The sequence below is a fragment of the Eschrichtius robustus genome, chromosome 6 (genome assembly GCF_028021215.1).
Source record: "Eschrichtius robustus isolate mEscRob2 chromosome 6, mEscRob2.pri, whole genome shotgun sequence".
Taxonomy (NCBI): Eukaryota; Metazoa; Chordata; class Mammalia; order Artiodactyla; family Eschrichtiidae; genus Eschrichtius; species Eschrichtius robustus.
This window is the reverse complement of record NC_090829.1, coordinates 91,064,009-91,077,896: the sequence shown is the minus strand read 5'-3', so window position 1 is coordinate 91,077,896 and position 13,888 is coordinate 91,064,009. Positions and strand designations below refer to the sequence as shown.

The 13,888-nt window shown below is 36.1% G+C and overlaps 1 protein-coding gene across 5 annotated transcripts in view; it reads left to right on the top strand.

The window, feature by feature from the left end:
- DZIP3 (DAZ interacting zinc finger protein 3) overlaps positions 1-13,888 on the top strand; it is a 120,892-nt gene that overhangs the window by 57,437 nt on the left and 49,567 nt on the right. For all 5 annotated transcript variants that reach the window (XR_011074333.1, XM_068546782.1, XM_068546783.1 and 2 more), the window contains one exon: positions 478-522. Coding sequence is in view for 4 of the 5 variants with exons in the window: in XM_068546782.1 (XP_068402883.1) it covers positions 478-522 (45 nt within the window). In the remaining variant the exon portion in view is untranslated. The remainder of the gene's footprint in view (positions 1-477; positions 523-13,888) is intronic.

The following is a 13,888-nucleotide window of genomic DNA, read 5'->3' as shown; positions in this document are numbered from 1 at the left end:
AGGAGAGAGAAAGGAAGAGAAAACAGGGATATTTCAATGCTATTTACACAGAGGTAGAATTAAAACCATCCAGGATATATTTCTTTACAGATAAGTGGTAACAGATATTATGCAGTCACTAAATTCTTCCTAGGCTTAATTTTTCATCTAATGGACCTGAATATGTTGATTTTTTTTAAGGTGCCTTCCTCCTCTGTTAGTCATGCATGCACATGTGCAAGTGAGGACCTCTGAGCTCTTTTCAGTAGCCTACTTATTGACATTATATGTCATTCCTTTATACATCAGTGATTTCTCAAGCAGAAGACTGAGATAAAAATTAAGATGAAAATAATTTTCCATAGAATCTAGAAGGAAAGTATGATCTGTATTAGAAGATAAAAGATCCCAGTGGTTAGAGGAAATACATTTTGTAAAATAATCCATTGTGCAGTTTGAATTGCATATTAAATAAATGATTTATTTCTTACCTATCAGGTTAAGAGTAAACCAAAGAAAAAGAAAAAGACCAAGAATAAAAAGGTAAGAGGCTATATTAGCGTTATAATAGAGGAATGTCTGATTATGAACACTTAGGTTTAATACATGGTTTTACTATTAGTTAGAACTTAAAATTAGTCCAAGTAGACATGTAGCACAAATGACTTATAAATGCTCATAGCTTATTGAATATATGATTATAGAGAAGTCTATGTATGTTAGATTCTGAAAATGATTTAAACTTACAGTATGCCCTACTTTACTTCCCTAAATCATAATTTATACATTTAAATATATAAGTAAAGAAACTGAATTAGTCACTTGGAAATTTCACTAATTTCTGTGTACCACTCTCATTTTAAAAAATGCCTACTCTGTTTTAAACACAGCTTCTTTTCATATTTTTACAGATAAGTTCAGAAACATTTTTCAAAACCTAAGAAATCTTGATTTTCTCCTTTGTGTCTAACACTCTGCCAACAATGCAATAATGTACAAAAATGGTACAAATCCAAGAAGCTTCTTTATGCCTCTTCCTGTTATTTGAGAGTTGTAAAATGAACAAGTTATGATCTGTAGCGCAGTTTTAGCAAGAAGTCTCTTAATAGCTTGAAAAATTACGAGAGAAAGTAAAGAGTTTTTTTTATTGGCTTAATTCTTTAAAGTTAAGACTTTATTATTTTAGAGCAATTTTTTTGGTTTAGAGCAAAATTGAGGGGAAGATACAGAGAATTCCCATATTCCTCCTGCCCCCACACATGCACAGCCTCTTCAACCAAAATTCCCCAGCAGAGTGGTACATTTGTTACAATTGAGGGACCTAAATTGATATATCATAATTATCCAAAGTCCATACTTTACATTTTGGTTCACTCTTGTTGTTGTACATTCCTATGGATTTGGACTCAAGATAACTTTTTTATGCAGCATATAGCTAACCGCTATGCTATGTAAACTTTCCTGTGAAAAATATGTTATTTTCTGGCTTGAAACATATATTTAAAGTCTAGATTATATTCTAAACTGAGTGAGAATATTTGCCCAACTACAATCTGATAAGTTCATGTTAGTCATTTGTAAGTATACACAAACTTTAGTCATAAATGAAATTTTACACAATGAAAGTAAATTTACAAAATACTTATTGAGGTACAGAACAAAATAAAGATTATTTTATACTCTGATCAGTAAAATGTCAATATAATTTTCATATTTAACAAAAGTTATTTTGAAAATTAATTTTTTAAAATAAATTTTGTTTTTAAAAGACATGAGTATGAATATTTTTTCTTACTTTTAGACCATTCATATATAATAAAACACAACCTGATTCATTAGTTTAGCTGCTATTTTTTATTTTTGCCAAAGCATTGGTAAGTCCCAGGTCTAATACTGCATAAGGCTGACCAAGTAAATCTACAGCTATTAGACCACAAATCTAAGCTCCAAGGGTTACAGTGTGTTCTCTTCCTTACTTCCAAAAGATTAAAATATGGTAATACTTGGATTCTCAATTTTAGCTAAATGGAAAGCCCCACTTCTATGTCAAATTGAAATTAAACAGGGAATAAACATAAGCAGAAATAATGTAAATGCTACTTAAAATTTATACACTAGTAATATTAAAAATTTCTTATTAAAGTCAGCAACTATCTAGGAATTTTTTTTTAAACATCGTAAGTTTACTTCCAATTTATTTTATTAAAAAAATTGAGATACTTTGAAAATAAACTAATTTTATCAAGATAAAATTTCAGCATCAGAAGAGAGATCTTGTATCTTATATCTTTTATCAAAATTTTGAAGTATAAACCTAAAAAATGCTGAAAATTTTTCATATGACTATTTCATATACAATAGTCCTAGTCATAGACTCAATTACTGTTATAGAAGCAAAGAATTGTCTAGTATAATGTAAGCAACCAATTATAAAAAGCTGAGTCAATCAAATTCTCTTATTAAGAGTTCTCCTCATGAAAAATTCTAGCATATAGAAGTTTGTGTTATACAGAGTGACTATAAAGTCCTTATGTGTGAAATTATGTCCTCTGTTAATTATTTGATCTTCAGCATGTCTACCTAACAATAGTTGAGGTCCTAAACACACCTATCTGGGATTCTCTGGATGAAGATGACGAAAAAGTAAAATTTGTGTAGCAAATAGAGGGGACAATAAGATAATTTCTACCTCTTCTAACTAGTATATATAGAGGTGTAAATAACTCTTTTGAGAGTTCATTAGTTCTTTCTTTCCAATTCCATTCCCTACTCAGAGGGACTGAGGGTTAGGAATAGAAAAGGAAGGTAAAGCAGATAGCAGAAGAATAGAATGCTTTGTGATTGAAGCCTTGGGGAAAAAAGAAATGTGGCAGGAAATAAATCAAGCTCTTCAAAGTGGATGTCACCTCTAAAGGGAAGTTGCTGAGATGCATGTAAGACAGGCATGAAGTTGTCCTGGAAAGAGCTTAAAAGGAGTTCTAAAAATACAGGTATCTCCCACTTTTCGAAATTCACTTTACGCCACTTCGTTTTTATGAAAGACCTGCATTAGTATTTGTTTGTGCTAACCAAAAGAAATCTGAAGAGGATTTTTGCTTATACAAAAAAAAGGTACAGACTAACCTCATTTTATTGCACTTTGCTTTATTGCACTTTGCAGATACTGTATTTTTTACAAATTGAAGGTTTGTGGCAACCCTGCATCAAGCAAGTTGGCACCATTTTTCCAACAGCATTTGCTCACTTTGTGTTTCTGTGTCGCATTTTGGTAATTCTCACATTTCAAACTTTTTCATTATTATTATTTTATTATGGTGATCTGTGATCAGTGATCTTTTTTTTAAGGTATAGTTGATTTACAATATTATATTAGTTTTGAGTATACAACATAGTGATTCAAAATTTTTATTGATTATACTCCATTCAAAGTTATTATAAAATATTGGCTATATTTCCTGTGCTGTACAATATATCCTTTTAGTTTATTTATTTTATACATAGTAGTTTGTACATCTTAATCCTCTACCCCTATAATGTCCCTCCCCACTTCCCTCTCCCCATTGGTAACCACTAGTTTGTCCTCTATATCTTTGAGTCTGTTTCTGTTTTGTTATATTTATTCATTTGTTTTATTTTTTAGATTCCAAATATAAGTGATACCATATAGCATTTGTCTTTCTCTGTCTGACTTATTTCACTAATCATAATACTCTCTAGGTCCATCCATGTTGTTGCAAATGGTAAAATGTCATTCTTTTTTATGACTGAGTAGTATTCCATTGTGTATATATACCATATTTTCTTTACCCATTCATCTATTGATGGACACTTAGGTTGCTTCCATATCTTGGCTATCATAAATAATGCTGCTATGAACATTGTGGTGCATGTTATCTTTTCAAATTAGTGTTTTTATTTTCTCTGGCTGTACACTCAGGAGTGGATTTGCTGGATCATGTGGTAGTTGTATTTTTGGTTTCTTGAGGAACCTCCGTACTGTTTTCCATAGTGGCTGCACCAATTTCCACTCCTACCAAAGGTGTACAGTGTTCCTTTTCTCCACATCCTTGCTGACATTTGTTATTTGTGGTCTTTTTGATTATAGCCATTTTGACACATGTGAGGTGATATCTCATTGTGGTTTTGATTTGCATTTCTCTGATGATTTCCAATGTTGAGCATCTTTTCATGTGCCTGTTGGCCATCTGTATGTCTTCTGAAGAAAAATGTCTATTCAGGTCTTCTGTTCATTATTTAATTAGATTGTTTGGGGTTTTTTTGTTTTTTGTTTTAATATTGAGTTGTATGAACTGTCTGTTTTGGATATTAACCCAGTTTTGGTCATATCATTTGCAAATATTTTCTCCCCTTCAGTAGGTTATCTTTTCATTTTGTTGATGGTTTCCTTTGCTGTGCAAAAGCTTTTAAATTTAATTAGGTCCCATTTGTTAATTTTTGCTTTTCTTTCCTTTGCCTTAGGAGACAGATCCAAAAAAAATATTGTTACAATTTATGTCAAAGAGTGATCTGCCTATGTGTTTTTCTAGGGGTTTTATAGTTTCTGGTCCTAAATTTAAGTCTTTAATCCATTTTGAGTTTATTTTTGTATATGGGGTGAGAAAATGTTCTAATTTCAGTCTTTTACATGTAGCTGTTCAGTTGTTCCAGCACTACTTATTGAAGAGAATGTCTTTTCCCCATTGCATATTCTTGCCTCCTTTGTCATAGATTACTTGACCATAAGTGTGTGGGTTTATTCCTGGGTGGCTGTCTATTCTATTCCTTTGATCCATGTGTCTATTTCTGTGCCAGTACCATACTGTTTTGATTACTGTAGCTTTGTAGTACAGTCTGAAGTCAGGGAGCATGATACCTCCAGCTCTGTTTTTCTTTCTCAGGATTGTTTTGGCTATTCAGGGTCTTTGAATTTTCATACAAATTTTAGAATTATTTGTTTTAGTTCTGTGAAAAATGCCATTGGCATAGGGATTGCATTGAATCTGTAAATTGCTTTGGGTAGTATGGTCATTTTAACAATATTAATTCTTCCAATCTGTGAACATGGTATATCTACCCATCACTTTGTGTTATCCTCAATTTCTTTCATCAGTATCTTTAGTTTTCCAAGTACAGGCCTTTTACCTCCGTGTATTTATTCCTAGGTATTTCATTCTTTTTGATGCAATGGTAAATGGGATTGTTTTCTCAATTTCTCTCTCTGATATTTCTTTGTTAGTGTACAGAAATACAACAGATTTCTTTTTTTTTTTAATTAATTAATTAATTTTTGGCTGTGTTGGGTCTTCGTTTCTGTGCGAGGGCTTTCTCTAGTTGCGGCGAGCGGGGGCCACTCTTCATCGCAGTGCACGGGCCTCTCACTATCGCGGCCTCTCTTGTTGTGGAGCACAGGCTCCAGACACACAGGCTTAGTAGTTGTGGCTCACGGGCCCAGTTGCTCCATGGCATGTGGGATCTTCCCAGACCAGGGCTCGAACCCGTGTCCCCTGCATTGGCAGGCAGATTCTCAACCACTGCGCCACCAGGGAAGCCCTGCAACAGATTTCTGTATATTAATTTTGTATCCTGGGACTTTACTGAATTCACTGATAAGCTCTAGTAGTTTTCTAGTGGTGTTTTTAGGGTTTTCTATGTATAATATCATGTCATCTTCAAACAGTAACAGTTTTACTACCTCCCTTCCAATTTGGATTATTTTTATTTCTTTTTCTTGTCTGTGGCTAGGACTTCCAAAATTGTGTTGAATAGAACTAGCAAGAGTGGGCATCATTGTCTTGTTCCTGATGTTGCAGCTTTTCACCATTGAGTATGATGTTAGCTGTGGACTTATCATATATGGCCTTTATTTTGTTGAGGTATATTCCCTCTGTACCTACTCTGTGGAGAAATTTTATCATAAACAGATGTTGAGTTTTGTCAAAAGCTTTCTCTACATCTATTGGGATGATCATATGATTTTTATTCTTCAGTTTATTAATGTGGTATATCACACTGATTGATTTGTGGATAGTGAACCATCTTTGCATCCCTGGGATAAATCCCACTTGAAGTGATCAGTGATCTTTGGTGTTACTATTGTAATTTATATATTTTGGGATGCCACAAACCATGCCCATATAAGATGGCCACCTTAAAAGATAAATGTGTGTATTCTGACTGCTCCACCGACCAGCCGTTCCCTCATCTCTCTCCCTCTCCTTGGGTTTCTTATTCCCTGAGATGCAATAATATTGAAAAAGATCAATTAATAACCCTACAAAGGCCTCTAAGTGTTCAAATGAAAGGAAGAGTAGTTGCAGGTCTCTCACTTTGAATCAAAAGCTAGAAATGATTAACCTTAGAGAGGAAGTTATGTTGAAAGCTGGGATAGGCCAAAAGCCAGGCCTCTTGTGCCAAACAGTTAGCCAAGTTGTGAATGCAAAGGAAAAGTTCTTGAAGTAAATTAAAGAGCTACTCCAGTGAACACAGGAATGGTAAGGAAGTGAAACAGCCTTATTGCTGATAAGGAGAAAATTTCAGTATTGATAGAAGATTAAACCAACCACAACATTCCCTTCAACCAAAGCCTAATCTAGAACAAGGCCCTAATTCTCTTCAATTCTGTAAAGGCTGAGAGAGGTGAGGAAGCTGCAGAAGAAACGTTTGAAGCCAGCGGAGGTTGGTTCATGAGGTTTAAGGAAAGAAGCCATCTCCATAACTTCAGAGTACAAGGTGAAGCAACAAGCGCTGATGCAGAAGCTGCAGCAAGTTATCCAGAAGATCTAGCTAATATAATGAATGAAGGCGACTATGCTAAACAACAGATTTTTCAATGTAGACAAAACAGCCTTCTATTGGAAGAAGATGCCATCTAGGGCTTTCATAGCTAAAGAGGAGAAGTAATACCTGGCTTCAAAACTCCAACACACAGGCTGACTCTCTTGTTAGGGACTAATGCTGCTAGTGATTTTAAATTGAAGCCAGTGCTCATTTGCCATTCTGAAAATCCTAGGGTCCTTAAGAATTATGCTAAATCAACTCTGTCTGTACTCCCGAAATGGAACAACAATGCCTGGATGACAACACATCTGTTTACAACATGGTTTACTAAATATATTAAGTCTACTGTTGAGACCTACTGCTCAGAAAGAAAGATTTCTGGATGTCGGTTCAAGATGGCAGACTAGAAGCACGTGTGCTCACTCCCTCTTTCGAGAGCACCAGAATCACAACTAACTGCTGAACAATCATTGACAGGAAGAACTAGAACTCAGCAAAAAGATACCCCACATCCAAAGACAAAGGAGAAGCTGCAATGAGACGGTAGGAAGGGCACAATCACAATAAAACCAAATCCCATAACCACTGGGTGGGTGACTCACAAACTGGAGAACAATTATACCACAGAAGTCCACCCACTGAAGTGAAGGTTCCGAGCACCACGCCAGGCTTTCCAACCTGGGGGTCTGGCAATGGGAGGAGGAATTCGCAGAGAATCAGACTTTGAAGGCTAGCGGGATTTGACTGCAGGATTTTGACAGGACTAGGGGAAACAGAGACTCCACTCTTGGAGGGCACACACAAAGTAGTGTGCGCATAAGGACCCAGGGGGCAGGAGCAGTGACCTCATAGGAGGCTGAACCAGACCTACCTGCTACTGTTGGAGGGTCTCCTGCAGAGGCGGGGGATGGCTGTGGCTCACCACGGAGACAAGGACACTGGCAGCAGAAGTTCTGGAAAGTACTCCTTGGCATGAGCCCTCCTGGAGTCCACCATTAGCCCCACCAAAGAGCCTGTAGCCTCCAGTGCTGGGTTGCCTTAGGCCAAACAACCAACAGGGAGGGAATTCAGCCCCACCCAGCAGCAGACAAGCAGATTAAAGTTTTACTGAGCTCGGCCCACAAGAGCAACACCCAGCTCTACCCACCACCAGTCCCTCCCATCAGGAAGCTTGCACAAGCCTCTTAGACAGCCGCATCAACCAGAGGGCAGACAGCAGAAGCAAGAAGAACTACAATCCTGCAGCCTGTGGAACAAAAACCACATTCACAGAAAGACAGACAAAATGAAAGGCAGAGGGCTATGTACCAGATGAAGGAACAAGATAAAACCCCAGAAAAACAATTAAATGAAATGGAGATAGGCAACCTTCCAGAAAAAGAATTCACAATAATGATAGTGAAGATGATCCAGGAACTCGGAAAAAGAATGGAGGCAAAGATTGAGAAGATGCAAGAAATGTTTAACAAAGACCTACAAGAATTAACAAAAAAACACCTAGAAGAATTAACAAACAAACAGACATGAACAATACAATAACTGAAATAAAAAAATACACTGGACTGAATCAGTAGCAGAATAAATGAGACAGAAGAACAGATAAGTGACCTGGAAGACAGAATGGAGGAATTCACTGCAACAGAAAAGAATAAAGAAAAATGAATGAAAAGAAATGAAGACAGCCTAAGAGACCTCTAGGACAACATTAAACCCACCAACATTTGCATTATAGGGGTCCCAGAAGGAGAAGAGAGAGAGAAAGGACCTGAGAAAATATTTGAAGAGATTAGAGTCGAAAACTTCCCTAACATGGGAAACAAAATAGCCACCCAAGTCCAGGAAGCGCAGAGTCGCAGGCAGGATAAACCCAAGGAGAAACATGCCAAGACACATAGTAATCAGATTGACAAAAATTAAAAACAAAGAAAAATTTTTAAAAGCAACAAGGGAAAAACGACAAATAACATACAAGGGAACTCCCATAAGGTTAACAGCTGATTTCTCAGCAGAAACTGCAAGCCAGAAGGGAGTGGCACGATATATTTAAAGTGATGAAAGGGAAGAAGCTGCAACCCAGATTACTCTACCTGGCAAGGATCTCATTCAGATTTGACGGAGAAATCAAAAGCTTCACAGACAAGCAAAAGCTAAGAGAATTCAGCACCACCAAACCAGCTCTACAACAAATGCTAAAGGAACTTCTCTAAGTGGGAGACACAAGAGAAGAAAAGGACCTACAAAAACAAACCCAAAACAATTAGGAAAGTGGTAATAGGAACATACATATTGATAATTACCTTAAACGTAAATGGATTAAATGCTCCAACCAAAAGACACAGGCTTGCTGAATGGATACAAAAACAAGACCCATATGTGTGCTGTCTATAAGAGACCCACTTCAGACCTAGGACACATACAGACTGAAGGTGAGGGGATGGAAAAAGATTCCATGCAAATGGAAATCAAAAGAAAGCTGGAGTAGCTATACTCGTATCAGATAAAATAGACTTTAAAATAAAGAATGTTATAAGAGACAAGGAAGGACATTACATAATGATCAAGGGATCAATCCAAGAAGAAGATATAACAATTATAAATATATATGCACCCAACTTAGGAGCACTTCAATACATAAGGCAAATACTAACAGCTATAAAAGGGGAAATCGACAGTAACACAATAATAGTGGGGGACTTTAACACCTCACACCAATGGACAGATCATCCAGACAGAAAAACAACAAGGAAACACAAGCTTTAAATGATACAATAGACCAGATAGATTTAATTGATACTTATAGGACATTCCATCCGAAAACAGATTACGCTTTCTTCACAAGTGCACATGAACATACTCCAGGATAGATCACATTTTGGGTAACAAATCAAGCCTGGGTAAATTTAAGAAAATTGAAATCATATCAAAGCATCTTTTCTGACCACAACACTATGAGATTAGAAATAAATTACAGGGAGAAAAACGTAAAAAACCACAAACACATGGAGGCTAAACAATCCATTAATAAATAACCAAGAGATCACTGAAGAAATCAAAGAGGAAATTTAAAAATACCTGAATCAAATGACAATGAAAACACAATGGCCCAAAACCTATGGGATAAAGTAAAAGCAGTTCTAAGAGGGAAGTTTATAGCAATACAGTCCTACCTCAAGAAACAAGAAAAATCTCAAATAAACAACCTAACCTTACACCTAAAGCAATTAGAGAAAGAAGAACCAAAAAATTCCGAAGTTAGCAGAAGGAAAGAAATCATAAAGATCAGATCAGAAATAAATGAAAAAGAAATGATGGAAATGATAGCAAAGATCAATAAAACTAAAAGCTGGTTCTTTGAGAAGATAAATACAATTGATAAACCATTAGCCAGACTCATCAAGGAAAAAAGGAAGACTTAAATCAACAGAATTAGAAATGAAAAAGGAGAAATAACAACTGACACTGCAGAAATACAAAGGATCATGAGAGATTACTACAAGCAACCCTATGCCAATAAAATGGACAACCTGGAAGAAATGGAAAAATTCTTAGAAAAGCACAACCTTCCGAGCCTGAACCAGGAAGAAATAGAAAATATAAACAGACCAATCACAAGCACTGAAATTGAAACTGTGATTAAAAATCTTACAACAAGCAAAAGCGCAGGACCAGATGGCTTCACAGGCCAATTCTATCAAACATTTACAGAAGAGCTAACACCTATCCTTCTAAAACTCTTCCAAAATATAGCAGAGGGAGGAACACTCCCAAACTCATTCTACGAGGCCACCATCACCCTGATACCAAACCAGACAAAGATGTCACAAAGAAAGAAAACTACAGGCCAATATCACTGATGAACATAGACACAAAAATACTCAACAAAATACTACCAAACAGAGTCCAGCAGCTCATTAAAAGTTTCATACACCTTAATCAAGTGGGGTTTATCCCAGGAAAGCAAGGATTCTTCAATATATGCAAATCAATCAATGTGATACAGCATATTAACAAATTGAAGGATAAAAACCATATGATCATCTCAAGAGATGTAGAAAAAGCTTTTGACAAAATTTAACATCCATTTATGATAAAAACCCTCCAGAAAGTAGGCATAGAGGGAACCTACCTCAACATAATAAAGGCCATATATGACAAACCCACAGCCAACATCATTCTCAATGGTGAAAAACTGAAACCATCTCCACTGAAATCAGGAACAAGACAAGGTTGCCACTCTCACCAGTATTATTCAACATAGTTTTGGAAGTTTTAGCCACAGTAATCAGAGATAAAAAAGAAATAAAAGGAATCCAAGTCAGAAACGAAGAAGTAAAGCTGTCACTATTTGCAGATGACATGATACTATACATAGAGAATCCTAAAGATGTCACCAGAAAACTATTAGAGTTAATCAGCGAATTAGGTAAAGTAGCAGGATACAAAATTAATGCACAGAAATCTCTTGCACTCCTATACGCTAATGATGAAAAATCTGAAAGAGAAATTAAGGAAACACTCCCATTTACCATTGCAACAAAAAGAATAAAATACCTAGGAATAAGCCTACCTAAGGAGACAAAAGAACTGTATGCAGAAAACTATAAGACACTGATGAAAGAAATTAAAGATGATACAAACAGATGGAGAGATATACCATGTTCTTGGATTAGAAGAATCAACATTGTGAAAATGACTATACTACACAAAGCAATCTACAGATTCAGTGCACTCCCTATCAATCCCTCAATGGCATTTTTCACAGAACTAGAACAAAAAAATCTTAAAATTTTTATGGAAACACAAAAGACCCCGAATAGCCAAAGCAATCTTGAGAAAGAAAAACGGAGCTGGAGGAATCAGGCTCCCTAACTGCAGACTATACTACAAAGCTACAGTAATCAAGACAGTATGGTACTGGCACAAAAACAGAAATATAGATCAGTGGAATAGGATAGAAAGCCCAGAGATAAACCCACACACATATGGTCACCTTATCTTTGATAAAGGAGGCAAGAATATACAATGGAGAAAAGACAGCCTCTTCAATAAGTGGTGCTGGGAAAACTGGACAGCTACATGTAAAAGAATGAAATTAGAAGACTTCCTAACACCATACACAAAAATAAACTCAAAATGGATTAAAGACTTAAATGTAAGGCCAGACACTATAAAACTCTTAGACGAAAACATACGCAGAACACTCTATGACATAAATCACAGGAAGATCCTTTTTGACCCACCTCCTAGAGAAATGGAAATAAAAACAAAAATAAACAAAAATGGACCTAATGAAACTTAAAAGCTTTTGCACAGCAAAGGAAACCATAAACAGGATAACCGTCAGAATGGGAGAAAATATTTGCCAACGAATCAACAGACAAAGGATTAATCTCCGAAATATATAAACAGCTTATGTAGCTCAATATTTTTTTTAAAAAACCCAATCCAAAAATGGGCAGAAAACCTAAATAGACATTTCTCCAAAGAAGACATACAGATGGTCAAGAAGCACATGAAAAGCTGCTCAACATCACTAGTTATTAGAGAAATGCAAATCAAAACTACAATGAGGTATCACCTCACACCAGTTAGAATGGGCATCATCAGAAAATCTACAAACAACAAATGCTGGAGAGGGTGTGGAGAAAAGGGAACCCTCTTGCACTGTTGGTGGGAATGTAATTTGATGCAGCCGCTATGGAGAACAGTATGGAGGTTCCTTAAAAAACTAAAAATGGAATTACCATATAACCCAGCAATCCCACTACTGGGCATATACCCTGAGAAAACCGTAATTCAGAAAGACACATGCACCCCAGTGTTCATTGCAGCACTATTTACAATAGGCAGGTTATGGAAGCAACCTGAATGCCCATCGACAGACGAATGGATAAAGAAGATGTGGTACATATATACAATGGAATATTACTCAACCATAAAAAGGAACGAAGTTGGGTCATTTGTAGAGATGTGGATGGACCTACAGACTGTCATACAGAGTGAAGTAAGTCAGAAAGAGAAAAACAAATATCGTATATTAGGGCATATATGTGGAATCTAGAAAGGTGGTGCAGATGAACCGGTTTGCAAGGCAGAACTTCAGACACAAATGTAGAGAACAAACGTATGGACACCTGAAGGGGGAAAGTGGGGGGTGGGTGGTGGTGAGATGAATTGGGAGATTGGGACTGACATATATACACTAATACATATAAAATAGATAACTAATAAGAACTTACTGTATAAAAAATAAATAAAATAAATTCAAAAAGTAATAAAGTAAAAAACAATAAAAGACAAAGATTTCTTTCAAAATATTACTGCTCATTGACAATGCACCTGCTCACCCAGGAACTCTGATGGAAATGTACAATGAGATTAATGTTGTTTTCATGCCTGCTAACACAGCACCCATTCTGCAGCCTGTCGATGAAGGAGTCACTTGGACTTTCTAGTCTTATTATTTAAGAAATACATTTTGTGTGGCTGCAGTTACCATAGATAGTGATTCCACTGATGGATTTGGGCAAAGTCAATTGAAAACATTCTGGAAAGGATTCACCTTTCTAGATGCCATTAAGAATATTCATAATTCATGGGAAGGGGTCAAAATATCAACAGTAACAGTAGTTTGGAAGAAGTTGATTACAGCCCTAATGGATGAAACTGAAGGATTTAAGATTTCAGTAGAGGAAGTAATTGCAGATGTGGTGAAAATAGCAAGAGAACTGGAAATAGAAGTGGAGCCTGAAGATGTGACTGAATTGCTGCAATCTCGTGATAAAATTTAATGGATGAAGAGCTGCTTCTTATAGATGAGCAAAGAAAGTAGTTTCTTGAGATGGAATCTACTCCTGGTGACAGTGCTGTAACAACTGTTGAAATGACAACAAAGGATTAAAATATGACAGAAACTTAGTTGATAAAACAAGGGCAGGGTTTGAGAGAATTGACTCCAATTTTGAAAGAAGTTCTACTGTGGGTAAAATGCTGTCAAACAGAGAAATCATTCAAGGAAGAGTCAATTAATGTAACAAACCTCACTGTTGTCGTATTTTAAGAAATTGCCACAGCCATTGCAACTTTCAGCAACCATCACCCTGATTAGTCAGCAGCCATCAACATCAAGACC